At 32.6% G+C, this 26,175-nt stretch overlaps 3 protein-coding genes across 3 annotated transcripts; 2 read left to right on the top strand and 1 right to left on the bottom strand.

Annotated features, from left to right (window-relative positions):
- Positions 1-2,498: 2,498 nt before the first annotated feature.
- TRIADDRAFT_54246 (uncharacterized protein) lies at positions 2,499-11,429 on the top strand (the record flags this gene model as incomplete). The annotated part of the gene is made up of 14 exons (XM_002110840.1): positions 2,499-2,865; positions 3,476-3,533; positions 3,788-3,834; positions 6,156-6,408; positions 7,231-7,353; positions 7,779-9,018; positions 9,129-9,249; positions 9,516-9,601; positions 9,773-9,865; positions 9,988-10,109; positions 10,441-10,462; positions 10,711-10,767; positions 10,867-11,160; positions 11,349-11,429. The coding sequence occupies 14 exons, from the start codon at positions 2,499-2,501 to the stop codon at positions 11,427-11,429; spliced, it is 2,964 nt and encodes a 987-aa protein (XP_002110876.1).
- Positions 11,430-15,746: 4,317 nt separating this feature from the next.
- Positions 15,747-20,954, top strand: TRIADDRAFT_37339 (expressed hypothetical protein; the record flags this gene model as incomplete). The annotated part of the gene is made up of 9 exons (XM_002110839.1): positions 15,747-16,076; positions 18,193-18,361; positions 18,605-18,855; positions 19,005-19,114; positions 19,524-19,664; positions 19,766-19,883; positions 19,991-20,076; positions 20,180-20,272; positions 20,363-20,954. 9 exons carry the CDS (start codon positions 15,747-15,749, stop codon positions 20,538-20,540), a joined length of 1,476 nt encoding a protein of 491 aa, XP_002110875.1. The 3' UTR covers positions 20,541-20,954.
- Positions 20,955-22,713: 1,759 nt separating this feature from the next.
- Positions 22,714-25,052, bottom strand: TRIADDRAFT_22188 (uncharacterized protein; the record flags this gene model as incomplete). Its single annotated transcript, XM_002110308.1, has 6 exons — positions 22,714-22,867; positions 22,944-23,075; positions 23,219-23,480; positions 23,871-23,969; positions 24,274-24,313; positions 24,414-25,052. 6 exons carry the CDS (start codon positions 25,050-25,052, stop codon positions 22,714-22,716), a joined length of 1,326 nt encoding a protein of 441 aa, XP_002110344.1.
- Positions 25,053-26,175: the final 1,123 nt, after the last annotated feature.

Raw genomic sequence — 26,175 nt, 5'->3', positions numbered from 1 at the left:
ATGGCAATATCCGCCTTTCTTCAGGTACCAGTACATCATTATCACATTTTAATACTCCACGCTGCAAGGGGCCATTAGCCTATTCTAATCATATCATGAATTACCGGTATCTGGCCATTTCTACAGATTTCTGATTTGACACTGTTATTCTATGTGATGGCCTTCATTTTAAATTAGGCTGGCCTATTTAGGGGATAAATTTTCAGTTACAGTAATAATCAAATAACTTTTTAACAATGCCAATGTATATTCCAGTCAATATGGATATTCATGACTCTCTTGGAATTTCTTTATCATATGTATTCCGCATTGCATTGAGCCATTAGAATGTTTTAAGCACGTTATGAACTATCTGACCATTTTTATCGATTTTTCATTTTTTATTTTGCTGTTCTACATTAAGGCCTTAATTATAAATTAAGCTTAGCCTATTTAATGGGTAGATTTTCAGTTACAGCAATAATCATTTCCAGTAATGACTATACACTGTATTGCTTCGCAATATGGCGGTATTCACGTTTCACTTTCCATATTCCACATGACATTGAGCCATTGCAATATTTTAAGATTGTCATGAATTATCCGATAATGTCTGCCAATTTCTAATTTTTCATTTTATTATTCTATTTGATACCCTTAACTTTAGATTAAGCTCAGCCTATTTAATGACCAGATTTTCAATTCTAGAGATAATTATTTTCTATCATTTTGCTTAATCGTCATTACTCTACATACCATTAAGCCACTAAATATTTCAGTACGAACCGAAATTTATCCTCAAATTTCTAAATTTGAAATAATTTAATTTTATGATCAGTCATCCACACCCTATGGTATCAATTTTAATCCCCTACAATACTATAGCCGAATAAATTCCTTGTCTTTTTAGGGTAATTATTGATCCATGTATTCAAAATATTTTTATCAATATTTTTATTATGACGATTTTCTTATTTATAGTGACAGTCTTAACACGATTTGTATAATAATCTATCTAAATTACATTTGGCCATTCATGATCACCCAATCTTCTATTGAACCTCAATTTTTATTGAACTGATGTTGATTGATAATATATTCTTTCAAAGTCTTGATACTAAAGGCTTTCAGCTGTGTTAATTAGTGCTATTATGAACGTAAATTTATTCTTTACGGTAAATTTCGACTGTTGACATTATAATTTACATAGACTCCTCTTTATGACCGATATTTTCTAAGTATCAATTCTTTCCCTATTGAATGGTATAGAGTATTTAGGCAACTCGTTATTCAAAGGCAAATGTAATCATCTATTCACCCTCACCCTAATTATTATTAGATCAAGATTTATTATTATCAACAGAGCATATGAATAAATCATTTTGTACCATGCTATGTTTATCAATGCCTAAGCTTTTTAGTCTATGTATCTTATACAATTACATTTGCATTTTCTCGTAGTCTAGTAGAAAAGAAAGAATTCTTCGGTATTATAGCCAGCATCGAAATTTACTGTAAATTGGCTTATCGTATATTTGTAATATTTTAGTATATTAAGCTAAACCAATCTTAACTCTAGTCTATGATAATTACGTCTGCATTTTCTAGTAATTTATTAGAAGAGAAGGAATGTTTGATACTCTAATAATTGTCATAGTTTTACTATACTAGTCTTAGCCATCCTACACTTTAGTCTTGGATAATTATACTGGCGTTTTTTAGTAGTCTAGCGGGAGAGAAGAAATTCTTTGATATTATGATTAGTATCGTAAATTATAGTAAGTTATTTCATGGTGTGCCGACAAGAATCCAACTTATTAGGCTCGACCATCTCTAAAATTTAATCTGTATTTCTTGGACAACTAGATTTATATTTTCTAGTGGTCTAGAAAAAGAAAGAACTCTTTGATACTTTAGTGACCGTCAAGAACTACAGTAATTATCTCATAGTATACATGTAATAAAATAGCCTACTAGGCTTAACCAACCATAACTTTAGTCTGTATTTTTTAGACGACTATACACGTGTATTTACGTTTTCAAGTTATCGAATAGAAGAGAAAAGAATTCATTTATACTTTAGTTATTGTCGAGAATGACAGTAATTATCTCATCTTACACTAGTAACACAACTAAACGGTGTTATTACAAGGGCGATATTGATGATTTTAAATTTATCTCGTTGGAATTCAGTGTCCATTCGTTGACATTATTCTAAACAAGCCTGTGTGTCCGCAATTTATTTTTTCGCTTTCATCCATTTCCGAGTAAACTCTGTATTATATTAAATGCTTCAAGTTGATATCCTTCTATGACATCACGGGATTAGAATTAGCACATGATGAGAATTATTTTCAATTGCATAACTATTTGATGGTACGGAGGCTATTTTGAACGGATATTAATCAAGTTAGCTTTATTACTCTTGACCATGTTGAATGATGTAATATGACAAACACTTAAAAGCAAAACATTAGTTTATGGCTCCTGATTATTTATACTGCACTAGAAAAATCAACATGGTGCCAATCACAATTTCTGATGATTTTGATATTAATGATTTCTGTAGGTCCCATTCCCAATCTCACTTTCAAGCTCCCACATTGCAAGCTGCTCGTGTCCATGCCGATAATCCAAACCAAACGCCAGGATTGAGTAGCAGCAACAATAGCAAACAATTTGTGCCGAATAGACACAAATTAGTTTACAACCCAACTTCTATTTCATTGACAGAAACTTCACGACCAAGAGGAAATAGTAGTGGCAATGTGGAATTCAATTTAGAAAATATGAAAAAAAAAAACAGAAGCTATGACTTAGATACAACCGAAGAACATAAATATCAGCCTTATCCAAATCAGCGAAGTCAGTATTCTCCTCAAGCTCGTAAGTAGTGATTCATTATCTTGATTTAGGAAAAGGAAACTTAGCGCTCTTGTATTTTCATAAAAGTTAACCGTTTCACCTCTGTTAGATTATTTTATTATAGTTATTAGCTTCTGTTCTTGTTTATCATTTACTTTAGCTAGTGAATTTCAGTTTTTATAGCTATAAAAACCATATTGCAATCTTTAATAGACCGCAATACTTGGTTATTATAGCTCGTTAGGTAAAAAATGCAATGTAATCTTTTAATCTTGTCATTTACTGTACTTTAGAAAGTGGCTTTTTGTTTTACAGATCCCAGTAATACATTATACTGTAATCTTTAGGCAGTTACAATATATGATAATTGTAGTTCATTAATATAGAAATATAATTCATCGTTCGCTTAATTATGTATGTATTAAACTATTTTTATTAACATTTTGTTATAATAAAATATAAATTCAGAGTTAAATGTAGCTTTTCGCTTACTGAAGTAGGTAGATTCTTATTAAAATAGTGGCAATGAGCACATAGATAGTTATGTTCGGTCTCAGACCAGACCTTGAACAGATTTAATTATATGGGGCAATCCGTTCGAAAAATTTTTACTCTTTTTCCATTCTTTTAGCCTCACGCAATACTTCGCAGTATGCAGGAACTAATGGTTTAATTGGAGCATTATCTATGTAAGTCTGAAACATTGAATTTGATCCTATTAAGCTTTGCTAGGGAATGCTCGTAAGCTTACCGATCATAGGTAGTTGCTAATTATTATATTTTCAAAGAATCAGTCGGGTATAGCTTTGACCTCGAATTACTGAATTGCTATATCCGAACCACTATCACTTATTACGATAATACACCTCTGTAGCAGAGAAGGTACTACACAATATCAGTTCTTACAACAAAAATATTTTATACCAACTTTTGGACGTTCTAGGAAGCCTTCGTTTAAAGGATGGCTACCCTCCATGCCAAAATTAAGAGGTAAGCACATTCCTAAGTAGATCCAAGCAATCAATTTGATTACCGTGAATTGGAGGCAGTTCATTTTACTAGCTTGACAATTTCTTGTCTTATTAATTTTGACGGCGAATATTTTTTATAGTAGTTAGTTCCTACCAGTACTCAAATTTTTATATCCAATGCAGAAGATTCTTTCATTTTACTAGCATGATAAATTCTTATTACAATATAACACATGTAAATTTTTTCAATTAATCTAAAATGGAGGTGGCTCATTTTACTGGCTCGATAAATTCTTATCTCATCAGTCATAGCTATGAATATTTTTCAGTTAGTCCTTGCTCAATTCCTAATTTCCAATTCAGTAATTGCAAGACATGCAATAATTCAATGTTGAAAAAATGATAAATTATGTCGTAACCGCTTTTCTAAGTAAAGACATGTAATCTTTTCAATCAGTCTGAACTAGAGACGACTCATTTTAGTAGCTTTATAGGTTCTTGTCTTAAGGATAGCCGTGAATAAATTGAACATTATTTAGCTCCAACTCAAACTTCTACATCGAATGTAGTCGTAATAAGGTGTTCAATCATCTAACGTTGAAAATTAATACACTAGGTCAGACAATTGTCATTGACTCTCGGATCATTAATACATCGATGGATCTTAATAGAATTACTTTTTTATTTAATAAAATGCCGCAATCGGCTTCCATTCATTCACTTTAATAGTCTTGATTATTCCTTAATTGATAAATAGCAACCAACTGTGCCTTGTCATTATTCATACTATATAAGCAATAATCTGTGTATTCATTTCCTTGCCAAGGTGGCCTACAATAACAATAGCTACAAATGCATAAAGCTTTTATGGACAGTAAAAACTTCAATTACTCTCGATCTGATAGGCACATAATACGTTTATTCTGCGATTTTGAGCGTTCTAAGAATTTATCGATTGAGCACTTTCAATTAGTACTAAGCTATCACTTAATCGATAGAGTCGATACGTAAGTTCAAAATGAGTAGCTAGCGATCGAATGTCAGTTATATAAGAATAACACAAAATGCGACCAAAATTACCATCTAACCAAGTAGCATATTATTTAGTCACACGAATATTGGCAAAATCATATTGTTGCCGTGATAGTTACAAGGCAGTCTTTCTTTAGCAGAATTTAATTTATTCTTTTCGATTGTATTTGCTAAATCCAAACAGTTTCAATACCTTATGAACGCGGTAATTATTTTTAAATTAAATATGCAATAGCGAATATAAAGGAGACTATTATAGGGAGCTAATAAGAATCAAGAAAAGGAGAGTAAATATTCATTTTATCTAATCAGTAGAAAAATTTTGTCTATAAATATTCTGATTGTACAATTAAATATTCAATAATCACAATAATTGATTGATTCATATTGATGGTCATAAAATACGCTTTTCGAGTAAAATATATACTGTCAACATCTGCCATGCCTAAGATATGCAGTAGTAGTTTTGATGATTACATTTAGAGTCAATTTCAAATTCAACCAAACAACAGCAATCATTATCATTTATATACATTCGCATATATAAATATATTGTATACAGTATATTCTGCCGGCTATTTTAATGAAGTAAGTTTCATATAAATTGCACCGAATCTATACAAGCTACAGCAAAAATAGCAAACTGCAATTATGATGTAGATTTAATTGATTAGGCGACTTTATGACATTACTCAATTCTGAAAGAGTCTACTTTTGTTAAAATGAATTCCAGAAATATTCTGTAAAATGTCAGCTCAATAATTTTAAGGGGTAATACTGGTAAAAATGCGTATTAAAAGGTGCAGCATGATAGCTTGACATATATAGAATATTACTGGGTACGCTATGGGTAGTTGCTTGGAAAATTATTTTATACAGTACCTTATGATTTTGGTTTTTGATCGATTCATAACATTGTGTGGTATTACAATATATAGGCAGCATTATTTTCTTATAAGGGGCAATTCATTAAGCCGTAAAAATGAATACTTTAATAACAACTGAGCTTCCGATTACTCTTAGTAGCGTAGACGAACATTCAAAAATAATTTTTCTTGTCTTTATTGGTTTCTTACATCTTTACAATTATCATATTATTAATAAATTCATTATTGCAACAATATTCATTATCTTATTTTATTAATATTTAATTCTTAGTTAAGCAATAGCGTTTATATATAACGGCATCTACGCAATTTTGAGGACTATATTACCTCCTCGTCAGAGATATTGTGACCTATTCAACATTGATTTTAACGCGTATTGGTCTTTTACGTAAGCTAATGTCATCATCACCTATATTTCTAGGAGAAGGAACGCCTGAATCTTTTCGAAAGATAGAAAATGAACAAAAATATCAAATTATTGATCATCAAGGTAGTGATATTGTTACAACTGAGGAAGAATCAACGGAGGATATTTCTCCTCTTTACCAAACACACAACGGAAGTCTACCCTATGGCCAAAATGGATATGACCACTCCAGAAAATCTCTGGCTTCTTCATCATTTATCAATCAAAGCTGTGATAGTAATCAGTATCATTGGGCAGCAGACTCTAGGTAATTCTTTTGAATATGTCAGAAAAAACATTGAGCTTTACAAGCATAGCCTTCATTTAGATGTAATCTATCGTCAAAACCAGTATTTTCATTGCTTACAATTACTGCTAATTCTTTAATAAATGAAAAATGCCTTTTATTAATTATATTATAATGCTATATATATTTCCACTTAGACATGTATAACCCATTTTATCAAAGTATTCGCTGTTAAACGAAACTTTTCATGATCCACTACTACCACACTTTGACGACCATTTACTTTAGCAAAAGTGATATGTAATAACTAACTAGCTATTGCAAATGCCACTATAATTCTTGGCAAAATCTGAACAAAACCGTACTGAATACCCTGTATGGACAGTATAAAGTCACTTCTGTAATTACGTTATAAGAAACATAACGTTAGAGTTTTCTTTAGCAATCTAAACCTTACTTCTGTCTTTGTTTTTGTTATATTGATGCACTTTCTAAAATTATGAGACAAATTTTCAAGTAGACTAATAAGAAGCATACGAATTTAATTTCAATTTGGAAATTAAACTCTGATTGTTGAGTACAGCAGTTGGGATTAAAAACTAATTACCGGGTATTACTGCTACATACTTTCCGTTGAAATTAATATCAATAACTGAGGGTCAATTAAAATGATATACTACCATATAAATCATATTGGAATTGAATGAATAAAATTAAAAATTTATGCAATCAATCTCTATACGTGGATAAATAGTACTTTCGACTATCATACTACGTATAGACCGTTTATTCAGCTACTAGCACATCCATTTATTTAGAATACTAATAATGATTTTTGTGCAGGATACCGGATCGCTTTTGCAGTAGCGAAGAATATCATCACGATAAAATCAATAGGCAAAATAGTATTGTTTTCGACGATGGTAAATTATTTCTTCAAGGACCCAATGATCGTCAAACTTTAAGGTAAAATCAAATGGAAAACCATGAATTTGTACTAGGCTGAATTAGATGTTGAATTCAGTAATCCTAACTACAGAATGAAGTTTTTCAATCACGTATCATCTAATTCAGAGTCTTGATATTTCTCCATTTTTAATTTTCCCTTAGATGCTTATAGAAGTAATTACTTGAGCATCTATTTGAACTTGCTTTGTTGAGCATTTGTTGTTATTTTAAACTACAGATTCCTACCCATTTTCTGCACTATTAATTTAACCTAGGGCCACTAGTATTTTGCTTCCCTATTTATTTTGTTTTCGTTATGATCAATAGCATGGGGTATCGATCTCCTTAGATTATTAAATTTAGTACATAAGAAGTGAATAAATTATGGTAAAAGTATTGATAATTAATAGCTAATTGATCATTACTATATTCATCTTATACAGCTTACAAGATATTCTCAAATTGAGACGTGGCAACCCTGAGGAAATATTACTTTCGCTAGGTTTTGGCGGCAGTTTACCTACAGATGATGTCATTACAAGTATATTAAATCGAATTCCACCTCGATTTCAAGGTATTGACATTGCAACATTGCTAAATTCGTTAAAGTTAAGTTCAAGGATTAAAGACGGTGTATTTGGAGTACCGCATCATTTTCATGTTCGCGTTAGCGCCGATGATGAAGAAGAAGTGGAGACTGATGAAAAGCAGTCCAAATCGAAATGTATTCCTGTCGGAGACTACGTTGATTTAAAACATAAAGGTCATACTTTACAAACTGTTAAGTCTAAATTACGCTACTCTAGCCCAAATTTAACTACTGGTCGTGATAATCATCCAATCGTCAACGCAAAATCGGAAAGCCACCTTAATGGCGTTAGTCTTCAGAGCAGTTATGACGATGACGTATTTACTAGTCGTGATAAAAATGACCATAATTATAGTCCAGATTCTAATATATTCCGGCCTTTAAGTAGGATAACTTCTTCATCATTTGTAGAAATTGATGACCAAGTTTTACAATCATTGCCTAAGGGTGAATCTTCTTATCAACTCATTGAATCCAATTCTCCAGACACTGCACCAAACGACGGTATTGATCAAGAAGTGAAAGCAAATTCTAGTTTATCACCTGGTAAATCTTCCACAATTAAACAACTCTTTCATGGCTTACGTCAACGATCTAGCAAAATCAGATCAGGGTTAAGATCAAGTCAAAGTCAATCGGTTGATGATAGTCAGCTTGATAGCAAATATTTTAAGGATCAAAAATATCAAAGTATGCCAATACCCTATCGTTATGATGATGCCGGTGCCTTTTCCAGTGAAAACTACATTGTACTTGATTCGTTGCGGAAGAAATCGACATCTGTATCATCATTACCATCATCTCCAACATCAAGAACTGCGCTTAGCTCTGACAGAACCTTTTCAAGCTCAGATTATGATGATCATAATAGTGAAATAGAAACTGTAACAATAAGTCGAAAAACATCGATGACATCGAAGAGTAGCGATGGGCGAAGGAGACGACTTTCATCCGCATCGCTAAATGATCAAATCAAATTACTATCTGAAAATATTCAACGTAATGATAACCCATCTAATTCAAAGCATTCTATTGATGATGGACCTTGTAAACGTGGCCTATTGACGAGATCACATGCGGTATGCAATCCAGAGGTCAGTCATATAGAAAATTTCGATACGCTATTTTAAATATCTGCCACGTTGCATCGGTTATCATCAGCACAGGTAGTAATCTTGATATTAAATACATTATATTCGTATAGTATATTACACAAGAAGTGGCTGAAAGTAAGCAAGGGGCGAAGGTAGAAGATAATAACTTGGATAAGCCTGCAGTAAATAAAGAAAAGTCGGTAGCTTGGCCTGAAAGTAGGGAAATTAAAGGTGAGATTGATCGAATAGTAAATAGTTGATCCCTTTTTCTATTATATCGGTACAATTTTACAGACGTAACCCTGCAAAGTCGCTTATCTATCGATTTTACTACAGTTAAATATTCAATACGATAGTAATAAGTGTCTCAGATGGATTAAAGTAAATAAGAAAGGTGTAGTTCAGTTTAAAATGTGTTGTATGAAGACGAAGATTGAGATATCTTATAGCATCTAAACTGGTATCTGCTATAATTTCTTCAATGCAATGAAACGCAGATACACCTGAAGATGGCAATTCTTCTCAAGAAAATGCCGTAATGCATAGACAGAAACGAAAAATACCGGTTGATCGATCCTTAGCTGTAAGTGTGTAATAAAACCTTTAATAAAACCTTTCTAAATTGATTTTCTCATCTGTAGTAACTATAATATCGTGAAGAGATAGTGCAGGGGAGCCATTGTTAATACATTGTTAGTTACATGACGAAGGTAAAAATATCCAACGACCATTTATCTTTATAATTTTTATGTAGACATTAAGTAGTGCCAGCCTTTATTTCGATACCGCATCCGATGATGTCTTTGATAAGCGATCGAACGAGTCTGTGCTTTCTGAAGGGAAAGAAGTAGGTTTTCACTATTATATATACACAACGTTATCCTACCAATGATTCCACTTTGTAAAATGATATGAATAGCAGAATTTCTTGATCGATCAACTTAAAAATGGATGATACTTATTATATAGAGAGCCTTTGAAGAGATTGCAATGCTTGAAGAAGCATTGAACGTTTATAAAGAAGAGCAAAATAATATTGCCGACAGCACTAAACAATATATAGATAAATTTAAGAAGGATAGTAAATTAAGGTAAATTATGTATTTTTATAATAATGAATGAGACTTTCTCTATCGCTGCAAAATTAAAGGATCTATAGTACAATACGGTCTATTGCTGTGGTGTGAGATCTCATTTGTCTATAAAAAAGTGATTGATTTCAAATTGCTGATTCGAATTGCTGAATTGGCGTAGCTATATCATGATGAACGCAATTCTGTATGCGGGTGGCAGTGTGATTATAGATGGACTATTAATTTCCTTGCAGAGCTGTCGTGTAGCATATTGTTACGCCACATCTCAGTTATATTGCTGGTGATGTTTATTTTTTGATTTATCTAATCAAGTCTATCCACATTTTAGAAATGATATCGAGTCATTACTGGTATTACGAAGAGAAATTATGCTGGAAATTGAAGACTTGGAATTTAATTTACATAAAAAGAAATTAGCCATTATGAAAGAAAATGACAAAAAGGCAAATTCAATATAAGATAAATAGATTTACAGTTGGGATTTCCATAATTATAACTTTAATACTCATTAATATAGCTAGCTCATATACTGTATCAGTTTCTGAGATACATTTAATAGTTCAATTCTAACAATTGTCCCTTTCTCTACTGCCTATAGTTTTTTACACACGAAAATCACTATCGATATGATATTGGTTTAGCCTTAAGTCAGAAGGTAATTTGACCATTAGATTTATACAGCTCTATAATGTGATAAAGTATGATCATTTAAGAGGGGAACTAAGAAATCTTTATTCTACTCTAAAATGGATAGATGCTTAATTTACTGCAAGACCAACAAATTATGGAAGAGAATTTAGAGAAAATCTATTCTAAGTTACAAGAAGAAGAAAGCCAGCATCACGAAGATGGCAACGATCTAATTTTACCTCCATATGATGACATTAGCAGTCATGAGATCCTTGATGAAGTCTTTGATCAAGATGAGGCGATTAATCATCGCGCACCACTATCGAAAGAGCTACAGAGCGAATTGCATTTACTTAAGAAAACACTAGAACTGGAAAGAGGGCAAATTAAGCATCAGCTAACTCATTCTTTACAACAGGTTTGAAGGCATAACTGTTACTGCCAATATTAGAACATTACAAAATATAATGACTTTCATGATGTAGTGATATTTGAAATGCTAGTTTTCTTGATATCTTATGCAAGATTAAATGATCTACTTTATCCTATTTTTGTATCAATACTAACATTGTAGTATAACGTTATATGATATTACTGCAACATTAGGTCAAGAAAGCTGTTGAGCAGTCTATCCAGCGACAATATGAAAATAAATTGCAAACATTACAAGAGCAGCTAAAGGCATGATATTATGTTGATTAATATTTTACAAAGTTGATTTCAGATAATATGTTTAATCAATCTTGATAGTTATTAGGTGATAATGCTGGGGTTTTTTAATAATTTAGCTGCTACTGCAGATTCTGTTCCATTTACGTATCTACAACTATTATGATGTAATCCATTTCTGTTACGCTATTACAGGAGAAAGAATTGGAACTGGCTAAAATGTCCATATCCAATCCAAATAATAGTAATCAACCTGTCGATCTTGCTGGCTAAAGGAATTCTGAATACATTTTATTGGCTACCAAAATATGTCAAGAAATTTCAACTTTTATCAAGTAGTTTGATTTCTAGAACTGTACCAAATTAGAACTTACCTGTATCTGATGTTTTTAGAAAGAATAGAAGGATAGCTAATGTCATATTGTGGGATAATTTTCTTGTATTATACGTAATGGCCAATTATGAAAATTATCGGTATCACAAAAATAATATACGAGTGATTTCTATATACTGTATAAATTTGTAATAACGAGAATATAGAATTCAAATCCTAATCGGTAGGATAGTTGATATTCCATCCCATTTTTAGAATTCTGTTTCGATGCTATTGAACTATTTTACGGATAGACTAGCTTAACTGAAATAGTGCCCTCTAGCAGATATGAACGGAATTTACTGTATTATTTCATATGCAATTCTTGAAGTATGTGCAGCAGAGACTATTGCCTTTTCTGTCTAATTTGTGTCACTGATTGTAAACTATTAGTCCTTTTCCAAGCAAATTCATCATAGCGAATTAGCTATTAGTGGAATTGTCCCCATTTTACTATACTGGTTCTTTCTATTAGGTGATAGTAATGGAATCTAATCGTCTTTCATTTCCTAAATTAGATGTTGTAATTAGGGTTGCAATGTCTTTCTTTCACGGCCATTACCTTGTGTGACTCATTCAAATTACAAGCAAAATGTGTATTTTATTTTATGCTAATTTACCATGGATGATTTATATCGTGTACAGTATAGAGATGTCCAATTGGCTATAGAATATTTGCAATATGTAATATTGCCCTATTCAAAGACTGTCATTATTTCAATATAATTTATTAGAATATAGATGAATAAATCCTTATTGATCTATTTAATGATGTATTTCATGAATACGGATTCATTTCATGTCTAATAGAGCTTGGGATTAGTGGAGTTGTGTTTCCTCATTTTACCATGTATGAATTATTTTCTCACAACCATCATCAATACAGCGATGGCATTTTGTTGTATTTAAATAGTTGTTGTCCAATATTGAATACTAGGGCCCAAGAGGCTCTTGTATTGAGTTAAGGTATGTGCTATTGGTCTGTGATTATCTTTATCCCTCGAGATAACTATAATGGATCGAATACTATAAATATATTCATAAGAAAGTCGAATGATCATAAATTTGATAAGTTTATATCAATGGAGTCAAGATGCATAATTAATATAGGATTAGAAAGGCTAAAATGAAGTGGATTTTTATAGAATACTGGTATACGTTATAGTCATACTTGGTGTCGGTGAAGGGTTACTGTCATCTAGTAGCTTAGGCGCTTTGCCTGTTACGCATCCTTCGTTTTAAGCCATAAGCCATATTGTACTAGTTTACTGCAGTAGAAAGAAGAAATCTTTGCCGATCTCGGTTGTACTAATTCTATCTTGGTACCGTGCCGGTTGCTCATCTTTAGTAAGCTTACAGTATATTAAGATAAACTAGCTCTGAGTTTTCTGTTAATGTATTGCTTTATGCAGATTATGTTCCCGTTTATTTGAAGGGGTAATTTACTAGTATGCATAAGAAATCTTCTCGATTTCAGTTACAATTGATTAATCGTTTAACTTAATAGCATAGGACTATCCTAACGTGTAAAAGCAATCTCTTTGACGTCAGTGGTCCCGTTAGGCCTAGCGCCGACTATCTTAATGCCAAAAATTAATCTCTTTCTCTTCGACATCACTAGTACCCTTAGGTCTAGCACCGACTATCTTAACGCCAAAAATAATTTAGTCCTTTTCTCTTTGATATCACTAGTCTCCTTAGGTCTAGCACCGCCACCTCACTTATTATCATCGGAGTCTCTCTCTAGAATCTCTATTCGCCCGGTTATGCTCAGCACATAGTCATATCAGATAGAATTTTGTGTCATTACTCAGTGTGGCAGAAATTCGAGCTCACGATGCATACTTTGCTTGAGTTAAATAAGATAATTGACTCTTCTACCATGTGAAAGAACGAGAGAGTTTCACAACTCTATCCATATTGGAAATAGGATAACTGTATCATACGGATCCATCTCAATGAAACGTATCGATAGTATAATAATTACAATGTAATAGAGCAGCTCCTTATTACTTTGCTATTTGGCACTACTCTTGAACGTCGAACATATTCTGCGACTATAAAGCTTCTACTAGTTAAGGACTGCTAAGAATAAAGATTCTTGTTTTCCAGTAGTTTTTGTACTAGCCGTGAGTTTAGAACGAAAGTTGAAATTCTTAAAAGAGCACCGAAAATTATTACCGTGTGTTAGAGTAAGATGGAATGATTAAGAATTAGCTTCCCTACATAGCATAATTGTCTCTTTTTTACGTATACCATGATAATAAATAACTTAATATATCATTAGTCCGTGGACCGTATCATCGGATCTATTTGCTGTACAAAACTGCAACGATAATAATGTAAACTGCACTGTACAACTGACTGTACTGAGTCAAGGACTACTCGTGGTCCTAGACGAATAGTCCTTGACTAAAGTAGTAAGTTGGCTGCTTACAGGACACTATAATGTTACAAATGTTGTAGAACACCAAAATGATCAGTCCAATTGCCCTTTTAGCTAGTATAGTTAATGTAGCCCACATCCAGCAGTGCAATATGGTATGGTGTCACGTATCAATTATCTACTACGCTCTCTATGGTGTAGATTGTGCATTAATACGATGCATTAGCATAAACAGTCATCAATATGCTTGGTAGGTAGTAAGAAATAATTTGGCTGTAAATTTTCTTTGATTGTATTGTTTTGTGTAGAATATTACCCGTACAAATTATTTAAACGGGAATCTTAGTAGCGTAAAGTAAAAAAGTACAAGTACACGAAATCATTTATTTAGTATTCTACGTATATAATATACACCTAAGATTGCTGCAGTATATTGACTTGATTTAATTTAATATTACCTAAATGTAGTGTCATGGACTACTAAATTACATCTAGTAGTCCATGTTATATACACCTAAGATTGCTATAGTATATTGACTTGATTTAATTTAATACTACCTAAATTTAGTGTCATGGACTACTAGATCACTGGACTACTAGATGTGATCTAGTAGTCCGTATTATTGCGTTATAAACTTACTATTAGGCAGTCAGGGATCGGTTAATTAGTATTTTATATAGACTGCCCAGATTTTTACATTGCCTATAGTATATTTACTCGATTTAACTTAATATTACCTAAATTTAGTATCATGGACTATTAAATTACATCTAGTAGTTACATCTAGTAGTCCATGTTATTGCGTTGTCAACTTACAATTATTAGGCTGCCATGGATCGATTAATTAGTTATGTTATATATATATAACATATATCGAAGGTTGCTATGGTGTATTTACGTGATTAAATTCGATCTTGGTGGGCTATAAACTTACTATGACACAGTAAAGTTGCACGTATTGGATAGTGACACACGAAAGTGTATGAAACCATGCACCGTATTGGATAGTGACACACAAAAGTGTGTGAAGCCGTGGTACCGTCACCGTAGTCATCAAGTCAAATAGTCTAACCGAACGTCACCGTTCGTATCGTGCTATATTCGGCCAATACGCGTCTTGGCCGTAACACAACTATTGCTAGGATAGTATATGACCGTCACTGTTGTACGATACAGTCGTAGACTACTAGAAGAAAACAAGTCCGTGGAGATACAACAATGGAGCGTCAACAGCAGTCGACTCAACCGCAGCGATACGACGCGATAACCCATTGTAGACAAAACCGTTACAACACTCACTAACGGTCATAACGGTCGCGACAACAATTAATAAACGTCAGGTGTGATCTGGGAGTCAGCTGTGATGTGTCTAGCACTAATGACTGATGCGATGCGAGACAGATGATGATGGTCCATTATCGTCACGTGATAGACGAGTGTTGACTTTGTGGACGAGAGAGACCAACGTAGAAAGTCATTTAACTCGGTGGTCAATTTCATTGTTGATTTCATGTGTAAGTGGCCGTAATTTCTTTCCCCTTCTTGCACTTGAAAATGGCGTTAAACAACAATAATATGGGCTCTCCCAAGTATTGCACATTAGAACCAATTGAAGAATTACCCCAATTAGAAGAATCACAAGCTGGCTTGACTAATTTAATTACTGATTTAAGTCATTTAATTGATGATCGTCAATCGACCGATTTAATTATTTATGTCGGCGAGAATAAGACACCATTTTATACCCATCGATTGATCATTTGGGCACGATGTAAAGGCTTTCGAAATCAACATCCCTCCATTCTATCTCAATCGCATGGCTGTCAATCGCCTGCTATCATTAACAAACCCTATCTCAATGCCCAATATTTCCAACAAGTTGTCGATTATTTATATATTGGCAAGGTAAGTTGATTGGTTGATCAACATGACACCTACACTCATAGTCAATATCATGATAGGGATAAATACGGCTAGAAAAATACTTTAGCTAGGGAGTCATCATCACTCTTAGCTTACGAAATCGGTATCGCTCTTGATTTGATCCTCTTGATAGGAATATTTGTAATATTATTCAATGAATGACGGTAGTTAACTTCTTCAAGTCTACGATTCCTTTCTTTTCACCCGTTCAAGCCATCCATTAAATCCATTAATTGACTTAGTCATCATCAATCAAATCAATTATCGTTTGTTCCAAATACTTGTATCTTTTTTGGTCTAGTAGAAAATCGTGATTCTAGTAAGAGAAATCAAATAATAACTGCAATCACTGCTACCAACAGCTCCTGCTATGATAGAAGTTTTTTTACAAGGTATGGCGGTAAAAAGGCAGAGAAAAAAGAGAATAGATGCCAAAATAACCAATTACCCCCCTCAGTTACAACTTTCAATACTGATAGACATGAAATACTAGAAATATAAACGTTTTATCCAAATACTTTATATACCAGTTTCAGAGAGAGATTGTTTACGTCTACATTAATATTCATATTGATATTGATAGCAGCAACATCAATGCTAATAAAGCGTTTCTCCTAACACCATGAGTAATAATTAATAGCAGTGATTTCATATCAACCTATATTTAGCGTGCTTTACTCTTGCGGTTTTAAACAATAATGAGTTTGCTGATACCTGTGTATAGTTTGATTCTATCCTTTTTCATATCTTTTCTTCTTCAGACCCTCAAAAAAGGACTTAGTTTAGTTAATAATTCAATCAATTAAGTCTCTTACGGAACTGAAATATTTAGAATCCTTGATCAATTTAGTACCGGTAGTGGTCTTACATCTGATGAATAAATGAACCGACTACAGACCCTTTTTATCTACCAATAGGATTATCCTTCTTCTTTCTTCAGCAGGGCTATTACTCCTATTTATTCCAAATATTCATATACAACGGGGATCACTTTTACACTTACGTTATATAGTAAATGGCACCCATTCAGATAACATGCACAAATTCGATAAACTATAACTTAACTTATCATTACTTATTAAGAATCTTTCTATAGAATGTCTGGTTTGGCTTTTCTCTTCAGGGAAATCTTTACCCTGCCAATATTCTTATTGATTAATTCTACAGTAGTGTACTAGTGGAGCAATTAATTCAGGATGATTCTCGCTTATGATTAGATCAATCAGGTTACTCGCTAACTGCTGGCGAATCTTATTCTCGTGTCTTGTGTACGTTATTTAAAAAAAAAATTTACTAGGAGTAATGACTATCCTTAGTTTAGGATATTTTATTACCACAGCCCTCATATTCTATACTAATGAATCAATTTATCTACACTTATTTCGGGGGTTAAAAAGGATTGATTAATTTTCTCATGCACTGATCATTTCAAAACACGATATCAAAATGCTATAGCTTTACTTAGGTAGACCTTATACAAGTTTGATAGACCTAACAAAAGTTCAGTAGACCTTATAAAACTTCAGTTCTTAGTAATTGTCGCATACGATCATCACTGGATTTAAGAAAATTATCGAAATTCATTCTATTTTTACGCCTTCTGAGAGTTATTGCCTCATATCAGAGCATTATTTGAATTGAGTTCTTTATAAAAATAGCGATCACTATTTATAATCGTCCGTAGTAAGTACATCAAGATCTAAATCTACGCTTGTTTTCATATGTTAACACACTTCTAAACCTTAGTGGCCTGTAATAGTCTTATTCAAACTGAATTAATTACGAGTTTCAATTTATCTTCTAAGCTGTTATCGGCAGATTTTCTTGGACAGTAAAACATACTTATAACACCTTCTTGGCATAACATCTAAATTATCTTTGCAATAAACTACAGTAAACACTCGTTGAAGGCGTGCAGTAGAAAATTCTATTCTCTAAACTTTGTAAATTATATCACTTTATTGTGAATGAACAAAATTTAAATTAAGCTATCCATCTGGCTGTAACCTCTATGTTTGATAAGTAGTTGTACATTAGTTTCTTTATAATAGAACTGATTATCATTCATCAACCATCATTTCTATAATTTTTTTAACAGATTAATCTAGATAGCTCCAAAGTCTTTCCAATCTTGGCGATAGCTGACGATTTTGGCATCGCTAGCCTGCAAAGTGCTTGTGTTGATCAAATTAACTCTCAAAGAACTATTGATAATGCTATTAGCTACTATATGGTGATAAGGGATATTATTTTATCCAATGATAGCGGTAAAACAACATTTTTTGGATAATCATTCAAATTAAACAACAAACCCTACTTAAATCTATCATACGTAAACAAATTAGGCAATGCATTCAATATTATTTTTACTCAAATAGTGATTTTGTCTTATCATATAGTTGCTTATAATATAGCTGTTAAAAACTTAATTAGTAACGAGGTATAATTCAACAACCTTCTTCATAGATGGTCCTGCACTGTATAAATATTATCATTTATCTTGATTCCAGAATGGCCGGCTGTGAATGAGGTCAAGAAAAGCTGTCTAACATTTATCGATGAAAATGCCGAAGATGTAACCAATACTGAATCATTCCTACACTTAAGCAATGAATCATTAATTGAATTAGTAGGCAGGGATGATTTTGCGTTATCTGAAGAGGAAATATGGAGATCAGTATTACGCTGGGCTAAAAATAAAGCTGATGTAACAGGTCAAATCAAGTCATGGAATGATAGTGAAAAGATGGCTGTATCGCATGTAAGACATAAATAGGCATCATTTTCTATTTCTATTAAAAATGAATGATCTATTCGTCCAGTAATCCAATCTAATATAATCGTACATATAAAATATTTCTATGACTTAATTTTCAATATGTGGTATCTTTTAATGACTGCTACCAACAGCATTTATCAAAGGTGATCCACTGTATTAAATTATTGCTAATTGATAGCGAAGTATATGCACAAGAAATTGAACCTACTGGTGCTGTTCCGATGAAATTGTCATTAGAAAGGTAATGGAAATGTGTATACTTAACATCCTAAAAGATATTAGTCTTGTATGGTATATCGAAATGGTTGCTTTAACTTTACATTCATACATCCTACTTTTCTAATTTTGTCCATATTACAGTTATCAATTGGGTTTTTAATTTAAATTGAAGGTTATATTCATTATCGTTTTTCTCTTTTACTATGCCATGTATACTCGTCTAAATTAAATCGAACTTATAGTATCGGTACGGTACCTGCAATTTGTTCAGACATATCAATCTAGAATTCCATAAATTAATTCCTACTTAAAATTTAATGATTGCAACATTGAAATTTTTTGGCTGGTAAGCTCGTAAAGTATCAATAAACCTACAGTGGAATGATTCTGATAGCAATTGATTTTAATAGTAAGCGTATTTTTATTTCTAGATATCGTTTTGCTGCTGTACCTGCTGCTTTCAATACTGCTACTGATAATCGCCTTCAACCAAGAAAGATGAAGACACTATTTTCAGGATCAGTCCTTTTAAGTGGCGATAATTTATACTTGCAAAGCATTTTAAACGGATGGTAAGCTTTGCTGTCTAATTTGAATGCTTGGTTGTACTAAATTCTCATAGTTTTTCCGTAAAACCTAATTAATATAACCCAAAATTATTCTATAATTTTAGGTATGGCAATGAATTACAGCAATGGAAGCTTATATTTCGTGCATCACGCGATGGATTTAGTGCAAGACAATTTCATGTATATTGCGATAATATTGATCCGACGTTCGTAATTGTTAGGGTTCGTATTTGCATATAGCGTCATTTTATTCGGGTTAATATTGGTGAAACTTTCTTTATAAATTTTAAATTCAATTACTTCGCTAACATTACATTTGTTTCTGCTAGGGGCCCGATGATAATCTATGTGGTGGTTTTAGCGATCAACCGTGGAGCAGAAAAGGAGCATCTGGCAGCTACACAAGATCATCAAAGTACAGTATAGTGAATTTCTGATGTGAAGTTAATAAATGACTCTTTCTATCGGCATTATGTATTGTAGTGCAACTTTTAAATCTTATATCCTTACTTTTGTAGGGCATTTATATTCACATTAACAAATCAACAGGACATGCCACCAAGTCGATTCGATATTACGCAAGAAAAGTACGCATTAGTGTACGATGAAGAGTAAGTAATCGCTATTAGATACCACTCAATGCGGTGTATTCGGCATGTAGCACAGCGTGATTAAAATCTGATCTTTAATTATGACGATAGGTATGGTCCAACCTTTGGAGCAGGAGCAGATTTATGCATAGCATCGAATTGTGATAGCAATGATCAGTCGTATTCGAACTTTCCGTACTCATTTGAAGGTCTAAATGCTTCTGTTAACCTACTTATGGGATCATACAACTTTTACGTTAAGGATTACGAAGTTTTTACTATTAAGTAAACGTTACTACAAGTGTTACATTAAACTGCACCTTATAAAGACATTAACGTAAAAATATTTGATCCCGATAAACCAAATTATTTATTTTTGTTAATTCTTAAATCGATCTTATATTAGAATGTTTCTATAAGTAAATAGCCCATCTTTGAACAAGTATATGAGTATAAATGCTATGGTAATTGCTATAAATCTCGGTCACTTATGTCAAACTTTTCTTCATTATTTTAGTTCATTAATAGGCCACAGAAACTGTTTCATTATTTGTCTGAGCTATCGATTGTATTATAATAGTATAAAAATCCATCATATAGATATTACTATACGTAAAAGAAAGTAATATTGATGTAGAAATGTAAAATTCACTTTCAGATTTTATCGAGAATAGAATTAATTGAGTTCTAGTGTCATATTCACACATATTATAAAAGAATAATATAAAATAAATTAAAACCATTTCTTCTATTTATGACATGGCATCCCGGTAGGTAGATCATTCTGATAACTGTGATTGCATAAATTCTCTACCCTATCTAGCATATACGAAAATCGAAATTTTACTATATTTTGATCTTCCTGATTAAACCGATGGTAAAAGAATTAGAGTGATAATGAATCAGTATTTGTAAATTGGCTAAGGAGGTGTGAAAAAATTCTCTTCTTTATCAAATCGGTATTTTCCCATAGATTTTATTATGATAACTATAATTACTAAAACTACTATATCTGTATAGTTAATAATAATATAGATTTTTCTTGTAATAAATATTCCGAATAAAGCAGTAATGAAAGATTATAATAAAAAAATCATCTGTGTTTGTGTCACAAACCAGCTTCGTGACAAGGATAACGTAAAACAAATCTCTAAATTACTATAGTCTCCGGGATTCAGTATCCCTTAACTACCTCACAAGAATTTAGACGCCTTTGATTCTACGTTAAAACAACTATACAATTGAGAACTCCTTTATTTAACTATCTGACGGGCTTATATACCCTTCTACAGCAGCTAACATTCATGAGTCATCATATAAAAATACTTAGGTGAGAACATCTACTAACTAATTTTTCACAGTTGGACTACAATATGTCCATTCACAGAATCATTTCAGAGCACATTGCAGCACAGCATTAAATTTACTGTAACACATTTATAATTAGAGTAATTCCTACTGTAAGTAACTAGTTGTAATATATTATCACTATATTATATTAACCAAATTTAGATGGCTATTTCTTCATGGTAGTTCGTACCGTGACAGTTTGTAAATTGGATTTGATGATGATGCTATGTGTAAGAAAAAAATAAATAAGAAAACACCTAAGCATTAGATACGCGAATGTAAATAAGTGTATTATATCACAAATTCTAAGCAAGTGCCATATAGAAAAATACTGGTGTATTTATCCTACGAACTAACTTAGGAGGTAATGGCTTTTAGATTAGACTGAACACAAGATTATTGATATATACGTTGGAATCAAAGATAATACAATATTCCTTATGCATCAATATAATATACCAGAAGGAAATACTGGCATTATTATTAGCTTACCTCAATTCTTAGAGGCCATAGCAGTAGATTGGTCACTATTAGATGAAGTTAAGCTACTCAAAACTTTGAGATATCTGCTAGTTTGACAAGCATCAAAGTGAATAAATTAAGTAATGCGATACGCACAAAAGAGTTTATTTGGCTAAAGTTATAAAATTTAGTTTTTAAAGGACAAATAGAGACAGTAAACGATGCCTTCTGTTAGACTGCAACAATATATTTGTTATATGTTTATAAATAAGCTTCCAGTTATATACTCTTAAATCATATATTACACAATATGTCTAGTTTCATGATACTTTTAACGTTAATTTCTAAACAGCTACAATACAGCTTCAAAATTTAATAGTTTATTAATTTGCTCTTATAAAGACAGTAGCACAGTAAAAAAATACACTAATAAATATTAAGATCAAAATTGTGTTAATAAATTTCTTGTATAGAATTTTTAATTTTAAGTTAAAGCAAGTATCAGAAGATGTATAGGAGAAAGTATTAATATGAAACCATCTTATTGATAACTCTGTTGGTAAAGTTAAGGATAAGTTCGTAGTGATATATGCATTTAATACTTTAAAATTAGACCATTGCCAAAGTCTTTAGAATACTGGCTCAGTCATTTAAACGGTAGTGCTATCAAGTGTAATAACAGGTTGAACAGAAGAACGAGTAAGACCATAAAATTGTTTAGGATTTAATGAGTGTTTGGTAGCTGTAAATTTCCAACCCATGTGTTGATGGCAACTACTACATTGAGCAATTGTCCATGCATACCTATAGTTTAAGCGAGATGGAATATTAAGGTAGTACTGCATTACCGGTGGTTTAAATTAAATAAATTAAAGATTACCCAGGAAACCAGCTATATTGTAGTGACTTTTGTCCAATGGTGACAATATTGGAGACTTTTCGGACAGTAAAGGTATCATGTACGTATCCACCGGGATTAACAAAGGACGACATTGGGCCATTCATGGACATACTAAATAAGAAATGAAGTCGTGAATATGATTGCATTAGTTCTATGAGGAATATAAGAATTATTCTGTTTATATTACGAAATAGATTATACTATGGGATGATCAGAGTTCAAAAATCGAGTATTGATAAGTTATCATTGCTAACCTGAAGATATTCTTTTTATCAGTTATTGGTGATTGACAAGTACTGCATGATAACATAGTATAGCGACAGATTAAATCCAGTTCCTTTTGTAGCCTGTACACGGTACAATTCAATGTTAATAATTCGACCCGAATGTTGTCATCTAGTGGGAGTCCATTAGCTAATTTATATGAAAAGCGCGTCGGTTCGTCGGGTAGATTAGATAGGTTAAAAGCATTATTCCATTGCAGCAACTCTTTCTTAATTCTTTGAATAAGAATATCTGCAAGTAGAACATACATGGTTGTTAATTCAATGCCTTGTACGTATAAAACGCTTAGTCCTTTTATGCAGGGAGATTAACAACTACACTATATTGAAAATTGCGATTATATATATATATATATATATATATTTATTGTGAAGCACATATATCTCCCCTTAGTATACTTATGCTGGCGTACAGTATCAATCTATTTTCAAAATGGGATTTTAACTAGTTAATAGGAATAAGATTACTTTCCATATCAATACAATATATCGCCATACAGCCCGATCTAGCTATATTGATTGTAACGAGATACTTGATGCCTTTTCTATCTTAATTTGTCAATTATTTTTACCGATATTATTACATACATTCGTCAAGTCCACTTTAAAGTTGATATTTTACCTTCATTGTACATTTCGTAGAGCCAGCTAGGGTGAGGTGATAGATTTTTGTATGTACTCAACGCTCGGTTACGACAGCCAGGTTTCGAGATGACGAAGCCTACAATGTCGGATTTTATGAATTACTTTGCTTAGTATTATTACTGCAGTATAGTAAAAATTTGTGAAATGCTAGTGGTGATAACAATAGTCATGCAAGAATATATCGTTGAAACTATTACACTATCAGTAGAAATAATTTGATTACATTGACTATTCAAAGTTTCAAACTCTTCCATTTTAAAATAGGATTAGTAAAGTATTAGTGATGACATTAATAATCATGCTAGAGTATATTATTAGAGTCAGGATACTATCCACATTACTAGTAGAAATAATTTGATTTGTACATCGACTGTTTAAACCCTTTCTTCTGGCATAAGATTGATTTTGTATCGCAGATTGCTATTAGAAATAATTCGATTTTTATATTGATCATTTAAACTGCTTATTGTGAAATAGGGTTATCCTACTCATATCAGCTACCTGCTGGATACTTGGTTACAGACGATTCCTTCATAATCTCGACATTAGCGAGCAGTATTCCATCACTTTGACGTCTTGTACTTTTGATATAAAAACGTTGCCTACCAATACTTTTAACGCTTATCCCACCTTCTAATTCATCTGCATGGACTGATATAATTTCAGCTGTTGTTCCATATCGACATTGTTGATTGCTATGCTTTAAATTGACGACACCTAGTGTTCTATTTGTCCTAAATAGATTTCTGACCATATTAACTTGATTAGGCATATAAAAATGAAGAGGTAACATTTCGCCAGGAAATAAAACTAGCGACGGTAATCTTAGAATAGGTAATTGAATGACTTGATCTTCTTCAAAAACTGTCCTTCCAGTAAATTCTTCTAAGTTAGAGCCTAAATATTGATGATGAACTGGTAAAGAGGGATCGAAATTGTGATCATTACTGTCGTCATCATCGTCTTGTTGCGATTCCTGGCTAGTATCTTGCTCGTCATCGTCGTGTTCACCGGCGACCTCCACAATATCAATGTCACCCCAATCGTCAACAGCATCATCAAATTCTTCGTCATCACTCTCATCATCGCTAATACTTTCATCACTTGTGCTTGGTTCAGCGATCTCAATATCATCATGGTTGTTCTCTTCGTCAGCCATAATTTAACTTGACTTTAAAGTATGGAAATAAATTGCAAAGCGTTCAAAAGTTCAAGCCTCGTCAGGCAATTCTTCTAGCAATCTATCCTTCCTATGCAAACATCTGATCTTTCAAGTGGTAACTTAGCTCGATAATATTTCTATCTTCCTACACACTATAAGCGCATGCAGGTTAATTTTTCCTGACTATTAGAAGATAAATGATGGTCTAAACTTGATCTTTAAGCTCAAAACTTCATCTACTGCTGTCATAATTGCAATAAATCACAACAGTAAAATAATTAATAATAATAAAAACTAATAACACCCGCAGAACCTCTTGGATTATATAGGGCAACTGTGCTAGGCTTTCATGACACTTTGCTGTCCACGGTACAGTATGATACAGTACATTCAGTCCTATACGATCGACAGTACTTGGTCCTAGCAATAGGGAGCTTGGCTCATTAAAGTAGGTTTGACCAAAATGTCAACACGATCTGGATGGTGTATACTGCATCCCATTCAGTACTCAATAAGCGATAGAAAAAGCTTTTCTGCGCAACGTTTATAGTCTGCTAGAGGTTTGGCTGCAAGCTTGCACAGTTGGACTCCAACTTAATCAAGGCTTGCAACCTAACTTGATATAATTGCATATGCATACAAGCAGTATTTCAGAATCAGAGCTACAATTAAGACCTAGCCAAGGGCTATTAATACTCCTGGCTGCCTATGCTAAGTCTACAAGATGAATTAAATGCATATGGAATAGAACGCTTTATGCCATGACTGATTGAATGCTCTCTAGCCTGTGGACGTATATGCTCAACCGTCCATGCTTAGCAGGTCTATTAGATTGCGTATCCAATTTTTCAATCAGTTCGATATAGCTAAGCTGACAGAATATATTGGCGAGAGGCGAAAACTGGTGCCTAGTGATTGACTTGTATTAACAGCAAATTAAAACTGCTGTATAAATTTAGTATGCAAGCATAAACCTCAATAATGCTTAGCTTTGACAACTATAACCATGGATTACTGGGCTAGATAGGTATATCTAGTAGTTTATGCTATGTAGAACTACAGGATGATTACGCATATAGATATAAATTATTAGCTCCCTTTACAATAATGCTTAGCTTTG

This window comes from Trichoplax adhaerens, genomic scaffold (assembly GCF_000150275.1).
Source record: "Trichoplax adhaerens TRIADscaffold_3 genomic scaffold, whole genome shotgun sequence".
Lineage (NCBI taxonomy): Eukaryota > Metazoa > Placozoa > Uniplacotomia > Trichoplacea > Trichoplacidae > Trichoplax > Trichoplax adhaerens.
Note: the sequence above shows the minus strand (reverse complement) of the source record. Positions and strands in the feature narration are given on the sequence as shown.